At 53.6% G+C, this 17,419-nt stretch overlaps 1 protein-coding gene across 6 annotated transcripts in view; it reads right to left on the bottom strand.

Annotated features, from left to right (window-relative positions):
* Positions 1 to 400: 400 nt before the first annotated feature.
* The window catches only part of SRC (SRC proto-oncogene, non-receptor tyrosine kinase), a 70,450-nt gene continuing 53,431 nt past the window's right edge, over positions 401 to 17,419 (bottom strand). For all 6 annotated transcript variants that reach the window (XM_065565912.1, XM_005295319.4, XM_005295320.4 and 3 more), the window contains 7 exons: positions 11,104 to 11,253; positions 9,700 to 9,855; positions 8,864 to 9,043; positions 7,667 to 7,743; positions 6,354 to 6,507; positions 5,314 to 5,445; positions 401 to 4,830 (listed from right to left, as the gene is read on the bottom strand). In XM_065565912.1, the coding sequence (XP_065421984.1) occupies positions 4,622 to 4,830; positions 5,314 to 5,445; positions 6,354 to 6,507; positions 7,667 to 7,743; positions 8,864 to 9,043; positions 9,700 to 9,855; positions 11,104 to 11,253 (1,058 nt within the window). In that variant the 3' untranslated portion in view covers positions 401 to 4,621. The remainder of the gene's footprint in view (positions 4,831 to 5,313; positions 5,446 to 6,353; positions 6,508 to 7,666; positions 7,744 to 8,863; positions 9,044 to 9,699; positions 9,856 to 11,103; positions 11,254 to 17,419) is intronic.

Genomic DNA, 17,419 nt, shown 5'->3' with positions numbered 1-17,419 from the left:
GGACAGATCCCATTGAAACCAACTGGAGTTTTGGCACAGATGGCAGGGGAAGGAGGATTTAGCCCACATGCAGCCAGTCAGCTCCATGAATGCCCCTGGACACTTCTCACAGCCCACTAGCTCCACCTGGGGGATTCACCACAGCTGCCAAGACATTTCTGCAACTTGCAGTTGTGATACACAAGGGCCTGGGACATGGTGGAGATTTGGCTCAATTGCCCTAAAGATGAGGATCGATCCCAACATGGAAAAAACGTTAGGGCCATGAAGGAAGAAAATGTATGGAAAATACCAAAACCCACTTTGCTCCACAGGCTGGGGTGGTCAGGGACTGGGGGAAGCACATCAGAATCAATCACTTGAGTCCACTTTCAAAGTCATGCGTGGTTGCGCCTCATGCTTTTCTAGGGTTTTTTTTTTTTTTTTAAAATCCCATGTGCTTCTGAGATTTCACTCCCCCCAGCCGGCATTTCTCCAGGGGAAGGATTTGCGCCTGCCCAGCACTCCTTAACACTCCCCAGAAAAGAAGTTCTCCTCTGCATCAAGAACGGGCAGCTGAGCCAGACCAAACCCAGCCTTGGGCAGAATGGATCATGTTGAACTTACAATTCTGGAGAACAGAGGGTCAGGAGTCACTCTCGGCCAGTGTGCCAAAGCACCCACAGGACAGATGCCACCTAAAGGAAGCAGTTAGGACAGCCCTTGTTTGGGACAGCTAAACTCTTTGAATAATGCATGGACTAAGTGGGCCACAGGTTGGGCTTGGAGCACAGTCCCTCAGTTGCCAAAGGGGTTCGGTTCTTGGGGGATTATTGGCACACTGAAGAGCATCCAAAACCACAGACAAACACGAGCGAGTAATGACAATAACCAAAGCCTTGCGGGCAAATGGCAAAGAATTCCAGTTACGTCCAATTGCAGACACGAGTGTTAGCTTCGAAAAAACACATGCAACTAATTCAACAGGGGGCTCTGGGTGAGCACCCAGGCGACTCGAGGGCTATGTACAAAACCAGGCTATTTTACAGCTCATTAGAAGTTCTCCCTTTTAAGACGCCATTACTCCCACAGAAAGCTGCTGGGCTGCTCCAGTTGAACAGAGTAACTTTGCTAGAAAGAGGTGATTTAAATAGGGCTTCGGTGGCTGCTTGGGTTTTATAGTTTGTTTAAAGAATCATCCATCATGAGGTGGAGGCAGGAGCAAGATCGGTCATTGAAAACCGTCAAACTCAGAATCATCTCCAGCCCCTGGATGTGACGTAGGAAAGGGCAGTCCTGCAGCCCCTTTCTACCTCCCCACCCCTCCGAGCACCCTCCCTTCTAGAGGCTGGCCAAGCAGATCTCAGTCCTGCTCCAAGGACAGGCCTACACCACATGGGGCTTTATGACTGGAACTCATTTAGAATGAAGAAATCCTTAAGGACTGAGCAGGTGGGACCTCGCCTGGTGCATTTGGAGATCTGGGCCGAAGACCAGCCAGCTGTCTTGGCCAAGGATGGGGCGGTGTCTTTTGCGTTCTCTCCTGTCTTTGGCACAGCACCTGCCCATTAATGACACTTTGCCCACATGGGCACCATTTGCTATTCCACCTCCCTGCCTCTCTCATTCTGACACTCCAGGTCTACCCCAAAGGGGGAAAAAGTGCTGCTGAGCAGCAAGGAGCCTTCTGCAGCAAAAAGAAACGGGACTGCTGTTCCCTCGGCCGTGCTTAGGCCTCATCTCCAAAACGGGGGTGCGCGCTGCCAGCACACAACTGCATTAGGGCACCATATTGATCGAGATGGAGCCCCAGGGCATTCTGGAGTTAACGAGAGTTGGGGTTCCCTCCCTCCCCCACTGAAGAGAGTGGGCCTTTTGCTTAGCACTTTCACTGACAGGCCAGGCTCACTCTCCATTTTAACACTCCCCGCTGCAGATCTCAGCACAGCATTCCTCCATTGTCCATTTGGACCGGTAGCTGAGACACAGATCTTTCATTTGCAGAGTTGTCCTAGACTGCAACTAAATGACCTGAATCCAAGAATCTTACTGCCCTGCATACAATCCATCCAGCTGCCTGTTCTGCCTGGCAGCTAAGAGCAGATGGAGAGTTGTCTCTTGACCCGTGGCTACTGTAATCTCTCCTGCACCATGACTGACTTGGCTGTAGATGGCCTATTAGCTTCTCTATCAGGGTCAGGGTCACCAGAAAACCCCCCTTGGCAGCAGCTTGAGCTAGAACTGGTGTCTGAATCTGCCTTCCACCAGATCTCTCCGCCTGAGGAAACAGCAGAAGAGAAGAGAAGATCAGCAGTGATCTGGCAAGAAGGGATTCCTTAGAGATTTTAATAACTATATACACACAGGGCAAAGCTTGCAAACTTAAGTCTGCTGTTTATTCACAAGCCTGATGAAAAATACAACCAGCCACTTGTGTGTCAACTGCTGTCAAGGTAGCCTCTGCCACGTGGCTGCATAAATACAAGCATGGAAGCCACTCGTGCACCATCAGAGAGAGCGTGAATTGGGAGCAACCAGCTGTTTGCTGAAGAAAGTACTTAGGATCCAATCCTAGAGAGTGCTGAGCAACCTGAGCTCCCAAGGATTTCAGTGGGAAGTGAGGGCTCTTAGCAACTTACAGAATCAGGCCCTTCCTCCTCCCTTTCCCCACCAAGGCTTGGAACAGAGATTTTGCATGATTTCTCCATTCATAGGCCCGAGGCCAGTTTGCAGCAAGGGCACAACTAGGCCAGACACCAATACACAATGAGGCAAGGAGGTTGCTTCCCTACCTTACCATGCTGTACACAGGGCAGGTACAAAGAGCCCACCAGGATTCCAAAAGATCTCAGCTCCAGCCGCTGAAGCACGGGGTTGAGTGGAAGCACTGCACTAGTGATCTTCCCCATGGGAGCCCTTTCCCAGACCCTCACCTGCACCCACGGAAAACAGCCATGGAAGCCGGGCTAAAGCAGCAGAATCCAGAGTTTTAACTTTTAGGCAGGGTCTGGAGTTTAGGTGATGCCCCCTGGTCGCTCAAGACCAATTATGGAGTGAAGATGGAGGGGAAGGCCCCTCTGCTCTCAGGCAGAATGGAGACTTCACCTCCACCCTGAATGCATCCATAAGTAGTTCTTGAAACCACGCCCCCATGGAGTGGGTAATGCACTCCCAAGAGTCTCCCAAACTCAGCAGCCTGTGGAGGATAAGACAATGGGGCACGGCCAGGGCCCCGTTACCCTAGGTAAGCTAGCTCCACATCAGGCCTTGATTCAGACACAAAGAACCCTTTGCTGGGCAGAGGCTTTCCTGACTGTGGCAGAGCTGGCGCGAACACCACAGTGTCCCAAGAATGACCACCCCTGCTTCTCTGGCACTAAAAGCCTTGGAGTAAACTAAGATGCATCTGAATGAGTGGAATGAGGACAGGCAGGAGGGTCTGGCTGACTGTTCTCCAGGTGAGCTGCTTAGGGTGCTGGCTGGAAGACCAGGGGTACTTCGTTGAAGAATACCCCTCAAAGCAATAGGGAGTTGGCAGCAAGGGTAGGAAAAAGGAGAGGTATCCTGCCCCATTGGCATTTGCCTTAGTGTGTCTCTAAGAAGTAGTCATCAAGATTACAAGGTTCCCTTCGCTGGGTCAGACGAGACTGGAAGACAGAAACCTGCAGCTCACGATTTAACATGGTCCCGATACAAGTCAGAAGTCACTGGCCCCATGAGCAGCAACAGTGAACACTAATGCAGCTGCACGTGCAACTCGGCCATGAAGTCCTTCTAGCTCTCCAGTAGAATCTCGCCCGCAGAGAAAAATCTCCTCACGAGCCTCCAGGCACAGTCAGCATCCCTGATCCAAACTCACATGTGCCTGGGACCTGCAGCAAGGCCAGGGGGCTGGCGCTAGTGTCCCAATGCCACAGCCCTGTACACCAGCAGGATGGGGCAGTGGAGACCGAGTCATGCGAGCACTGAAATGTGAACGTCCTCTCTGGAAGAGTCTCTCAGTCTGAAACCACAAACATTCCTGTAGTGAACTGCAGCCAAGTTTGCTCTGGGAACAGGTGTAGGGAGCAGAGAGGTACGGGGGGAACCTTGTGCTGGTTTAAAAGAAAAGAGAAAGGCTGGAAGCTGCGTGATCGGAGATTGAAAGGTGTTGATCTGTAGCACTAGCATCCAGTCCCAGCAGAGCCAAGCGCTCCAGTGAGAGGCAGGCTGCAAGGAAGCCTAGGTCGTTGTTAGACAGAGGTTGTCTAATGCCTTTCATTGCACTTCAGAACTACTAGGAGGAAGACCCCTGAAAGCCCCTCCAGCTTCTGCACAGACCTTCCCTCCTGGGTTTCTTCTGGAAAGGCTCCTTCTCCAACCCCCAGTCACTGCACACAGCCAATTCCCTTCAGACTCATCTCCAGGTCAAATGGCCACACTTTGTTAAACACAGACCATAAATCAGTAATTCGTGATCGGGAGAACCCAGCCCCCTCCACCTTGCGGGGCTAAAAAGCACCAGTCCCACCCTCTGGGAGAAAGGCTAGTCACCAGAACCAGACTCTGCAAGGAGTTCCTGAGATGCCGTGTGTCTTGTGACATGTGCATGGACACACCAGGAGGAGAGCAAGGTCTTTGGCACCAGGAGCCATCCCCACGTCTATAGGTTCTCGCCTGGCTGGTACTGGGGCTCTGTCGATGTGAAGTAGTCCTCCAAGAAAGCCTGAAGGTACTCGAAGGTGGGCCTTTCCTCTGGGTCCTTCCTCCAACACTGACACATCAGATCGTGCAGTGATTCGGGGCACTCTGGAGGACAGGGCATCCGGTAGCCACGTTCCACCTGGTCCAGCACCTCCCGGTTAACCATACCTGATAGCCAAGAGAGGGAATAGTGAGACATACCAGGGCTAGCTGACTTGACTAAGATCGTGTAGCTAGTCTGTGGTAGAGCTAGGAACTGAACCTTGATATTCTGCTAGCTAGATCTTCTTCAGCCCTAAATACAGCCAGTCACTCACTCCAAGCATGAATGGGAGAAGAACTTGATCCAAGGCAGGAGGTCTGGGCCTTCACTCAAGGCTCAGAGAACATCTTCGTCCAAGTACAAGACCCCCCCTCAGGTCTTTCCCACCATGGGGAAGGCCTCATTATCCACCCCCATCCCTAAGCAGTGGCAGAAACACCACAGCAAGTTTCTCCATTGAGATGAGCCTAGGAGTCACCATGGCAACTTAGACAAAACACTTCTCCATAGATCAGCTGGGATCTGCCACAGCCTGAGCTGATATCAGAGCCTGCAATGGCCAGCGACTGCATAGGACCTCCTGGTGTCTAGTCGGTACCTACTCTTACCTGGGTATGGCACTCTGCCCTTCGTGGTCAGCTCAGTCAATAGGATTCCAAAGGACCAGACATCTGACTTGATCGTAAACCTGCCATACAAAGCAGCTTCCGGGGCTGTCCACTTAATGGGGAACTTGGCACCTAAGCAACAGAGATAGAAAATAAGATTCAGATGCAATCAACCTGTATGTCCATTAGAGGAGAACAGAGGGATAGTGACACCACAATGGGTGTCAGCTGAGAGCTACTCTAGATGGGAGGTTTCACCAGCCGGACTTGCAGACCTCCGTTCAGAGGACTAGGCTACAGAACTAGCATTGGAGAAAAGTTATGCCTGCCCCCTCTGCAGTCCGTGGCACTAGTGACGGTGATTGCTTCCCCCTCAGCTCTTACAGGGACAGCAAGCACCTTATTAAGTTCTCATATCTAGGCAGGGGACAGAGCCTGCCTCAGGAGTAAGTCTGAAAAGCATAAAGTAGGGTCTCAAATCCCATCCCCTTCACTTTCCAATAGCACCAGCAGGGAAGGGTGAATAGAAGCAGGTGAACGGGAGTTAAAGTGCTGGTTTAATGGAGCAGCAGGGTCACACCATACACATCTGAGCATAGGAGTGTGACTGCAGACTCCTGAGAAGTGCTGGATCAAGAGCCCTGCAGAGCCATGTCCCTCCATACCTGCAGTCTGTGCAGGCTCCCTCACTGGCTGGGGGCAAGGGATTACTTCAGCCTCCATGCCCTGTTTAAGTACTTGGCCCCTCTGCAGAGACCACCCATGCCAGCGGGGCAGTCTATGCAGTGTGGGGGCCCGCCTGCAGGGAACCAGACAGACCCACAAAGAGTGGCTGGAAGGCAACAATTGAATAATTCCTCAGCTGGTCTAGACTTGAACCTAGGAGCACATACCAATGGCTTGTGCCACCTTGCTCTCACCTGCCCTGCCCTGCTCCGCTTGGAAATGCTAAGCAGTTTGGGCCTCAGTCATTTCCATTTTCCACAGCTCCCTTTGACGCCCGCACGTAAAGGCTATGCACCCCCTCCCGTTCCCCATACCTTGCCTGGCCGTGTATTCATTGTCCTCAATCAGCCGGGCCAAGCCGAAGTCGGCTACCTTGCACACCAGGTTTTCCCCCACCAGGATGTTGGCAGCTCGGAGATCCCGATGGACGTAGTTCATCCTCTCCACGTATGCCATTCCAGATGCGATCTGTAGCCCACACACGGGACAGTGCGCAGAGAACGTTAGATACTACAGGACACGCACTAGACCTCACAACTGTGCTCGTGTTAATGCAGAGCTGCCTGCAGCTGCCTTGGGGACATGGTAAACGTAGCCGGCACTCCAGCAGCAACCTGGGAGGCTCTGCTGGAGGTGGAATAGAGGTGGTAAAGTGGCAACCCAACATCAGCCTGGGGGCTGGGTCACGCTGAGCTGATAGGACTTGGAAGGGGCTCGCAGTTATTTTGCGATGCTTTGTCAGGCAAATGCAGGTTTGTGGCCATAAATAAGACACCGGGGGGGGGGGGGGGGGGGGAGGACGGGACGGGACAGGACAAAAGCCTGGCAGTGATGAGGGATTTTCTTCCCCGGGATTCTACATGAAATACCACCCAGAGCCCCAGACTGGGGGCCTTTTCTATAGCAGCTGGATCCGGGCAGTAAAATCTGATGGGACCAGTCCAGTGGCAGGAGCCAAGCTAGGGACGACAGCTGCTTTTTGTTCCCGTGTATGCGCCATAGAATCAGGGCTACAGATCTAGCACAGGATCCCTCACGGTTTTCCAGAGTACAGCTCTAAGTTTGTGACCCTCCAGAGCCCGATAAATCGGCTTAGGTCAGGCTGCTATTGACCTTTCACTGCGGAGGTGCCATACACCAGCAACTGCTGGCAAAGACCCAGAAGGCAGGCGAGCCAAAGTCTAGCACTTTCTGGCTCTGGCTGTGCCCTGACCATCCAGTTCCCAGGCCTCGCTTGAGAGAGCAATTGTGGCAGAGAAACAGAAAGGAGATAAGGGCATGTGGGACAGAGGCCGTCCCATTCTGAACAGATTCTTCCTCTCTTCCCTGCCCACCCCACCCCCATGGGATTGCTGGCTTTGAATCGGGTTACCCCCAAATTCAGAAGACAAGGACGTCTCAGGCAGCGCCTCAAACTGTGGGGGACATTTCACTTTGGTGCTAGTGGATTCCTGTTGGCCTTGGATTGCACTCGTGAAGGCTGGCATGATGGTCTTGTCCTCTCTGGCAGCTGGACTCCCACACCCCACTCAGACCAGGCATGAGAAGGCCCGAAGTCCAAGGGCCACAGCGGCCAAGAAGATAAAAGGGAAATTCAAACTGCAGCTCTCCAGTCAGCCAGACCCACCTGAGCCGCCATGTCCACCAGCTGGGGCAGCCGCAGATACTTGCCCATCTCCCCCTTCAGGAAATCCAGTAAGCTCCCTAGGATGGAAAGGCACAACCGTCAGCTACTGTTAGGAAGGAGTGGACACCAGACTCTCGGCCACTTGATGATGTTTGAGCAGAACAGCAAGGAGGTGTCCTCACATGCAGCTGCCCTTGGGGCTGGGGTGAGGAGTCTTGTGCTAAATACTAGATGTTTAGTATTTGTGCTAAACCAATCTGCAGCCACCTGGGATTTCATTGCTGCACATTACAGCCACTTGGAATGCCATGGCAACAGTAGGGACAGAATCCAAATCCTCCTGCTCCAAAAAAAACAAAAAACAAAAAAAAAAACCCCAAAGAACAAACAAACAAAAAAACCACAGCCCCCTGCCTAAAGACCAATCTGTTAGCAGGACAGGGCCTATGAAACATTGCACAGCTCCAGTTCCATCCAGTCGAGGGCAGCAGTGCATGCACCAGAGTGGGAGCATTGTAAGGCAGGAAGTGGTTATTCCTCTCCTCGCAACCTGTGCCCTCCCCCTCCCCAGTCAGCTCCCAAGCAGGCCGTCTCCTTACCCCTCTGCACTCTAGTGGGTCCCAGCTCCCTTAACTCTATCCTTTCTAGTAGGGAACACTGCACATTGCCACGGGCGGGTGCCGCCGGTAAATATCCAACACGCCTTCTATGGAGGAATGGGTAAGACTGTGCTTAGCTGGCTGGGTCATTTATAGGTCTCCACCTCCGCCCACTAGGACCCGGCTTTCCATGTATGGGAGCACTATGGAATCCGTTTTAGGGAGAGATTCCTTCCAGCTCCCTCAGGTGGTTGCATCTCGCTGCTGCCGGTGGCCAGTGCAGCTTGCCCTACACGCTTCTCTCTGCTCACACAGGAGGTTCAGTGACAAATAGGAAGCAGTTCCTCAGTTATCAGAGCCTATGACCAGGGCCGGCTCCAGGGTTTCTGCCGCCCCAAGCAGCAAAAAAAAGCCACGAGTGCGATCTGCGGCAATTCGGTGGCTGGTCCTTCGCTCCGAGAGGGAGTGAGGGACCCGCCGCCGAAGAGCCAGACGTGCCACCCCTCTCCGTTGGCCGCCCCAAGCACCTGCTTGCTGGGCTGGTGTCTGGAGCCAGCCCTGCCTATGACTGCCCCAGCCCTGGGTGCCAGGCACTCACCTTTGCTCATGTACTCCGTTACAATGTAAATGGGCTCCTCCGATACCACCGCGTACAGCTGAACCAGCTTCTCGTGACGGAGTTTCTTCATCACCTGGGCCTCCTGCAGAAATGCCTCTGGAGACATGGTGCCGGGTTTCAGAGTCTTTATGGCCACCCGGGTGGTGCCATTCCAGGTCCCTGGAGCAGAAGCCAGAGCCAGTTTATGAAGCAGCCCCTGGAGGATTAGGCACTGCCTTTACAGGCGCTCACCTAGCACACCGCCTTCAGGGGCGCGGTGCCCAGACCCAGTCACAGCCAGATTATGCCATGACACACTAACAACAGGATGTGCAGGGATGATGCTGCACCAGGCGTGGAAGTCCTACAAGTGCCTGAGCCTGACTAGCACAGGGAGAGCTGCAGATTTCACCGCGTCCCACCCGACTTCTGACACATCAGCATTCCTTGGCCAGCGCTCACTGCACTGGCCGCAATCCACGGCTCTCTGACGGTGCTAGAAGTTATTCCCTCCCATCCCATTTATACCGCCTGTTTGATGGAAAGAGAGACGCTCCCTCAGAGCACCCTAGGGGGCACTTTCAGCACTGGGGAAGCTTCGCATCCCTCCAATGAGCACCCCTTCTCCCACCCAGGTGGGAGACATCAGCCAGGAAGGAGGGATTACTCAACTTGCTGCAAGGAATAACAAAGGCTGAAATTCCTATTCTCTCATCCAGCCCTCGCTGTCAGAAATCCAGCTGGCTCATTAACAAGTCAAGAGGAGCAGACACTCCATGGCCCAGGCACCTGCTGCTGCCGCCGCCTTAGGCGTGTGTGTTTGGAGGAATCCTTACCCATCCACACTTCTCCAAAGCAGCCTTGCCCCAGTTTCACCTCCAGCCGCAGAGACTCCCTGGGGATTTCCCAAGCATCCTTAGCAAGTCCTTGCGTTTGGGGCTTGGCAGTTGGGCACACGTTCGTGAGACGGTGGCACAAGCCATCAGCATGTTCTGGCAAGGGGGAAGATAGACAGGCATGAAGGGGAGTTTAGATAGACGGCATCTTCACCGGAAGTCCTGCCAGCCTCCAAAGCGGCAGAGTCTGTTCTGATCATCATCCCCTCCCTTCTTACTTAAAATCCCATTATTTGGCTCTTCCCCATTTTATTTCAGTGGGAAGGGTGCCTGGGACCCTTTTGCCTGGGGTGCTACATTCCATGTGGAAGACAACATCCCCCCTCTAGACTTCAAATGGAGCCTGCCATTCACTGCTTACCTGCTACGGCATTAAGGCCAGAGGTCTCTAGGGGGTCGTTCTCTGCATTGCAGAGGGGAGGGAGAAAACACAGTCTTCCTTCCTTGATAATTTCCCTCTTAACATCTAGTATTTGTCTCCCCTGCTGAGACATGACATCTCCTTAGGAGACAAGGGCTAGAGAGGAGGGATCCTCACGTTTACTCCCTCTATCTAAAATCACCAAGTCTCCTGGCATCCTGTATGTTTTCAGGGAAGTGGAAACAGACCTTTGGCTTCTCTTTTTGGTTGCTTGACCTGCCAAAATAAAGCTGGGGGCCAACCCCAGGCCTCCCATCCCCACCACAATGCAGCCCTGAGGCTTTCTATACTGGGGATTTTTTTATTGGCAAAGTTACCCATCATTGCCAACAATGGTGCAGCTGCGTCAGTGGTAGCTTGTAAGGAAGCACTAAGATAGAAGATGTCAGCAGCCCTGTCTAACAAAACCTGATCAGAGCAAGTCTAGAGTGACGCAGTGTTGAATACCAGAAGCTGCAGGAGCCTTGTCCACACAAGGGTCCCACCACTGCAGCCACTGAGGGAGCTGCTCCAACCTTCTCCCCATTGCGAAGAGAGAGACAGACACAGCCTCAATTCCTAAGACCTACATAGCCTGCCCCCCAACTACATCTCTGTGCCTCCATACACCCTCCTCCGATGTCTCCATCTCCTTCTCCCACTTTCAATGCTGTGCTTTTACCAGGCTGTTCCCCACGCCCCGTACACTCGCCGTAACCTCATCTGTCCAGCAGCCCCTTTCCCCTCCTTCAAACTCAACTCTTGGGGCAAGACACCCTCTCCTCTGTCATTACTAACCCACAGGCCCTGCTTTTTCTGAGCGGCTGTCCCAGGCTTGACTACACTTTACTTTGCGTAGACGGTAAAGGAATGCAGGGCAGGGAATGGGTTCAGCTGCATTCAGTACAAATGTAGGGCGCTGATACCGGTCTCACGACACCTACTGGAGTAATACGCCACCAGCTGCTGCAGGTTGTTGAACTGCGTGCGGGAGGTGATGTAGAAGCCACCGCTGTCCAGCTTGCGGATCTTGTAGTGTTTCACGTTGAGCCCCTTGGCGTTGTCAAAGTCAGAGACCGAGAGGCAGTAGGCACCTGTGGGGAGAGCAGGTGCACCTCAGTCCTCCTTGAGAGGACACTCCAAGAGCAGGGGGAAAATGACTGAGTAGGATGCAATAGAAGCGTGTCTTATTCCGCTGAGGTTTATAGGAAGGGAATAATATATGGAGATATACCTATCTCATAGAGCTGGAAGGGACCCCGAAAGGTCATTGAGTCCAGCCCCCTGCCTTCACTAGCAGGACCAAGTACTGATTTTTGCCCCAGATCCCTAAGTGGCCCCTTCAAGGATTGAACTCACAGTGCTGGGTTTAGCAGGCCAAAGCTCAAACCACTGAGCTATCCCTCCCCCCGAGGGATGTAGGGTAGGGGCCTGGGCAGGGGCACGCATGCTCTTTAGAGACGTAACTCGGTTGATGTGTCATCCTAAGACTGGGACAATTTGAACAGTTCTAAGGTAGCCAGTGTGACACAGTAAGACGAGGGGAGAACCAATGCAAACAACTATTGGTTGTGACAGCTGCACATTGCTTTCTCCCTTTACGCCCCATGGTGTGGGAATACACACAGCCTTGCTGACAGGATCGAGGCTTCCCAGCGGGTGGGACTGTGTCCATGGAAGAGATTCTGGACATGCCAATGCAACAGGACAGCAACTTCACAGCAGGACCCGGGGGAGGGGGGGGGGGGAGAAATCAAAGTATAGAGGCACCATGTCCTTTGAACAAAGGAGCAGGCAAGGCCAACTCCAGTTGTGGCCTCCAGCTATGTTTTCTCATGCAGTGAGGCTGTCAATCGCCATAAGCTAACCAGTGTGGGTCAAAAAAATACTTGGAGATGGTAGACCTCCACAGAACACCTATCCGCTAAGGCAGTGATGCTGGTGATTCACTGCCCTGTCAGTAGGGTGACCAGATCACAGGGATGAAATATCGGGACGCGGGGAGGGGCGGAGGGGGGGGCGGAGCAAAAAAAAATGGCGGCGGAGCAAAAAAAAAAAAAAAAAAGCAGTTTCGCAGGGGCGGGGGGCATTAGCAGGCCCCACCCCAGGGCAAAAGCTGGCCTCGATGCAGAAGGGGCTGGGGATAAAGAGGGCATGGGGGGGGGACACCGATAAGAAGCACTGTGAAGCAAAGTCCGGGGCTGGCCGCGGGGCAGCGGCAGTGCATGTGAGCCGGGGACCCCGGGGGCAGCGTGGCGCGGGCGTGCAAGGGGCCAGGGCTGGCACAGCCGAGCCACAGCAGCGGCCGGTCTCCTGAGGGGCTCCCCGGGGCTCCAGGCTGGGCAACGGGCAGGAGCCAGGGCTTTTCCCAGCCCCGCAGAGCCTCCCGCCCCCCAGCCCGCCGTGGGCACATGCGGCGCGTCCCGCCGCCGGCCGGCAGGGAGCCCCGCGCCTCTCCCGCTCGGCTGCGCTCCAGCGGCTCCTTCCCGGCGGGGCGAGCCGCTGGAGCGCAGCCGAGCAAGAGAGGCGCGGGGCTCCCTGGCAGCGGCGGGGAAGTTTATGGGGACCCCGGCTGGCCCCTCGCCCCTGTCCGCCGGCCTCCCTGCCTGGGACAAGTTTCGCCCCCGCAGCCTCTCTTCGCCGCGTGTCTCCGGCGGCCCACGCTGCCCACCTGGGCCAGAGCCAGCCCCGGCTGCTGCCTGCACGCAGCCCGGGCCATGCCCAGCTAGCCCCCGGCAGCCGCGGCAACTTTCCCTTCCCCTCCCACGCTCCTGGTAGTTGCCCGACCCTCCTCCTAACCTCCTCCCTCCATGGAGAGATCCAATGGGGGAAGGAGGGGGCGGAGTCGGGGTGGGGGGGGGCATGAGTGCCAGAGCGGAGGGCAAAATTGCTTTTTTGTCCAGTGTCCCGACCGAACATCGGTCGGGATGCGGGACAAAGAAGGAAATATCGGGACTGTCCCGATAAAATCGGGACGTCTAGTCACCCTACCTGTCAGTGCCCCAGCATGGTGCTAGGACACACTGTGGGGCTTGTCAGAGATGTCGTGGATGAAACATAAGACCTGGCATTACGCCATCCCAGGAGATCCAACGGCAGTATAAGATGGGGTCATTAACCCTCAGTGTCTTGGCCAAGTATCAATTCCAGGGTTTACGTTCCGCCTCCCTAAATTCCCCCCTGCAGTTTCTCCTGGATACTGTTCCCTCACTTCTTTCCTAAACTGCTGTGCAGTGCTGCTAGGTGTTCCCAGTTAGCACATTCCAGCCCAGAGGCAGCTGACAAAAATCACACATATCCATCACACCCACTCACACAGGTGTACCCCTGACCACTTCTCTGGCCCATAGAGATCATAATCTTTGTTCCAATTTCACTGGATTGGCTTAACAAGGCATCGACAGGAGAGTGGAGGGGAAGAAACATGAAATGAATAGCACCAAAATGCAGAGTACACAAAAGGGCAGGCACAAAAACCAGCCACTTCCCTTTAAATGGGGACATGGCTCTTCAGTGGAATGTACAGGGAGATGGAGAATATTTTGGTGAGGTGTCTAGGATCAGCTGGCCCTGCTATCACCTCCCTGTGGGGAAGTGAGGGTAAGAGGACAAAGGTGCCTCCCTGTGTGATTCCCGGATGAGGTATGAATAGGAAGAGTCCCTGCTGGCTTACAGGAGCCAAGCCGGGAGAGGGGAAACAGCTGGCAAAAGGGAACGTGACCTCTGGAGCCTTGCTAGTGCTGGTTGGGTTGGCAACAGGGCAAGCAGCCATGTGAGAGGAGCGAAGATGAATGCACGACTGGGAAAGGCTCCAGATAACAACAAAAGCAACAAAGGAGGAATCTGCCTAGGCAGGAACCAGCCGTGTCCCAATCCCCAAAGAGGGGAACAGTTGGATTGTGGGAGCTGGAAGGGTGGGGAGGAGAGCTCCAAGCCCCCCCTTTCTGAGAGGAAGTAAGAGTGTGTTGCACTGCCATAGCGCCTCGGATGGGTCGTTGCTAGATACGAGTGACAGACCCCTCAGGCTAAAAATCATGTTTAAAGCCATTCTCAAAGAAAGGGCCCAGGCTAATCCCCAAACCCCAGCACCCTCCAGCTTTGGAGGGCATTGGGATTCTGGAGCTCGGGGGGGCTCCAGCTCAGCTCCCAGCACTGCCATGTTTAGGCTGCCAGCTCGGCAGGGGACGGCTAGTGCTTTATTCATATAAACTGTTTTCACTGGAATAATAATAAAAAAAAGTCATGCTGATTCTAAGACTTAATGAAGTGTTTTCAGGAGCTCCCAGATCTCCATTTGGGGCCAAAATTTGACCAGTGTCCTGTTCATTAACAGGAGCGCCAACCCAAGTGTGCAAAAATAGTGAGTCAGCCCCCCCCCCAAAGCCATAACATTTTTAAAAATAAAAAGAACCAAAAAAGTCTATATGCCTCTGAGTCTTGAACCTTTGTGAGGGTAGGTGGAATGGATAGGGATCACATTTTCCAGGTTTCCTCCACAACCAGGAAGGGCTAATAAAACCACAAATGTTTCAAAAATCACATGACTCCAGGAGCTGGAACTTCATTGTGAGTCTTGCAGTATTTATTGGGGGGTGAGAACCAGCAAAGTCACGAGAGCTGGCAAACACTGAATCAAGCCTAAAAATTGTGAAGTGAAATGCAACACCTTCTATGCAGATGGGGAAACACTGGCAGAGCAACAAAGCAATTTGTTCACAGTCTCACAGCGAGCCAGTGACCAAGTTAGGAAGAAAATCCATGTGCCCTGACTCCCAGTCCCAAACATTATACCATGTAGCCCCCTTAAGGTCTGTCTACACTGCAGCTGGGAGGTGTGATTCCCAGCACGAGTAGACTCCCACTAGCTCTGCTCGAGAAAGCGCATTAAAGAGAGCAGCATGAACATCACAGCACAGAAGGTAGCTCAGACTAGCTGCCCTAGTCCAAGCCTACCCGAGCCCCTGGGTCCGAGCTCAGGTGACTAGCCGGAGCCACCGCCAGTGTTGACACTGCTATTTTGAGTGCTCTCCCCTCGTGCAGAGATAGCGCGAGTCAGTCAACACACACTAAGAACCACACTGTGCAGACCTACCGTCAAAGGGCCTTTTCCACCAAACACTTGGCACTGGACACGGGTGGAAGTAGCACATTGCCTCTACAGACATGTGTCTGACGAAGTGGGTATTCAGCCATGAAAGCTTATGCTCCAATACATCTGTTAGTCTTTAAGGTGCCACAGGACTCTCTGTTGCTTTTTACAGATCCAGACTAACACGGCTACCCCTCTGATACCTGATCGTCTTTACAGTATCCAACTGCTCATTGGCAGTAGTACTGAGACAGAGGCATCCCCCAGAGGCCTCGAAGAGCAGATTAGCTTTTCTTCTCATGGGTGCCAACTCCAGCCCTGGAGCACCCACAGAAAAAAAAACAAGTGGGTGCTTAGCACCCACCAATCAGCTGTTTAGAGGCGTGCAGGAGGTGCAGGGGGGAGGAAGGGGAGCAGGGGCAGGAAGAGGTGGGGAAAGGGTGGGGCCTTGGGGAAAGGGGCAGGGCCTCAGGGCAGAGCAGGGGTGGAGTACCCACCCAGACAGAAGAAAGTCGGTGCCTGTGTTTCGTCTCACGCATTCCTACAAACAAGCCTATGAATTAAATCAAGCTATTGCTCCAATGGTCTGAGAAAGGAGAGTGTGCACGTGCTATTTCCATTTTTAAATGTTGGGGGGCAATGGGGGCTCCACCAGTACCCAGGATAGATGCGGGCACTCTAGGTAGGCAAGCAGGGTCAATCCTGGCAAGGGAGTGGTTTGGACTCATTTCAGGGCAAAGAGGCCTCCACATACAAAAATAAAGTTCGTAACTTGCATGACCTAGTGAGCTACTGGCAACCTGCTCAACAGACTTGTGCTGTTGTGGAGTGTTGAAAATCCGCCTCAGCACAAATCCAAACCAAGCCAACTCTCAAGCAGCGAAATGTTCCAGGCTTCCTCTTTTTAGTGGTTTAAATGGATTTTTTGCAGCACAAGACAGACAGACTCCCTAGAGCCCTGACCAAATCCTTATATGGGTGGTGACCTTCTGTTAACATAGGTTCACCCAGTCGTTGAAGTGGGAGAAGTTAGTCTGAACTTCCCCTCCTGAACACGCTTTGCTGGAACTCGGGAGATGCAGAGCCGGGAACTGAGCTAACACAGACATCTCGTGTGACCTTGAGAAACTCCCTGGGCCTCAGTTTCTACTCTTCAAAATGGGGATAATCTCCCTTCTTCTCTGTCTGATCTCCAAAGGCTAAGCTCTCGTGGGGAGGGACTGCCTTCCCATGTGTTTGTACAATGCCTGCCACAGAGCCCTGGACCTGGGCAAGATCTCTAGGCACTGCAAGCATGATGGCTGCGTAGCATTGCCACCTAACACCCAGAGATGAGTGCACAACAGAGGGGGAGTGAGTCTGGCACACTTAGGCTGACTTGGGCTACAGCGCTAAGAAAAGCCATGGAAGTGTTGCGGCTCTGACAGGAGATTGGGCTTTGAAGCCTAAGGATGGGGATGGGCTTCAGAGCCCAAGCTCTAGCCCACATCTACACAGTTATTTTTAGTTCAGTAACCTGACCCCCACGAGCCTGAGTCTGACCCAGGCTCCGAGACTCTGTGTAGACTCACGCTAGCTCTCCTTGAGCTAGCTACAGTAGCACAGGCAGCGGTGAGCAGTGGCATGGGTTAGCTGTGAGGGGGACAAACCCGTGCCAGATCCCAAGGGTACATACTCAGGGCAGCTCGCCCATGCTGCCAGTCCCTGCTCCCCATGCTTCCACAGCTACACTACTATTTGTAGCACACTAGCTCAACGAGAGCTAGGGCGAGCTGCCGACGCGAGCTGGGAATCACGCGCCCAGCTCCAAGCACAGATGAAGCCTACGCCTGAAGCACATGGGAATCCATCTAGAGGGAGGTTGCTACATAAGTTACTATATACGCCCATTTATACCAGTCCTAAACTTCACCATCCCAGAACATCTCATGTCAGCATGCAGAGAGCTGTTTGGGGCCTTGGATTGCACGCTCCAACCCAGCTTGGAGACAGCACCAGAACTCACCCATGTCAGAGACACAACATTCAGCCCTCCTCCCCAGTTATATTAACTGAATACCCCACCCCCAAGTCTAAATCTCTGTACGACTCAGAGCAATTATGCTGCTTGCACTGAGCGCACCAGGTCAGAGCAAGGCTGGTGAAATCTTAGCAAGCACAAGCACCCAGGG

This window comes from Chrysemys picta, chromosome 13 (genome assembly GCF_011386835.1).
Source record: "Chrysemys picta bellii isolate R12L10 chromosome 13, ASM1138683v2, whole genome shotgun sequence".
NCBI classification, from domain to species: domain Eukaryota; kingdom Metazoa; phylum Chordata; order Testudines; family Emydidae; genus Chrysemys; species Chrysemys picta.
The sequence above is the reverse complement of the archived record's forward strand: the minus strand, read 5'-3'. Positions and strand labels throughout refer to the sequence as shown.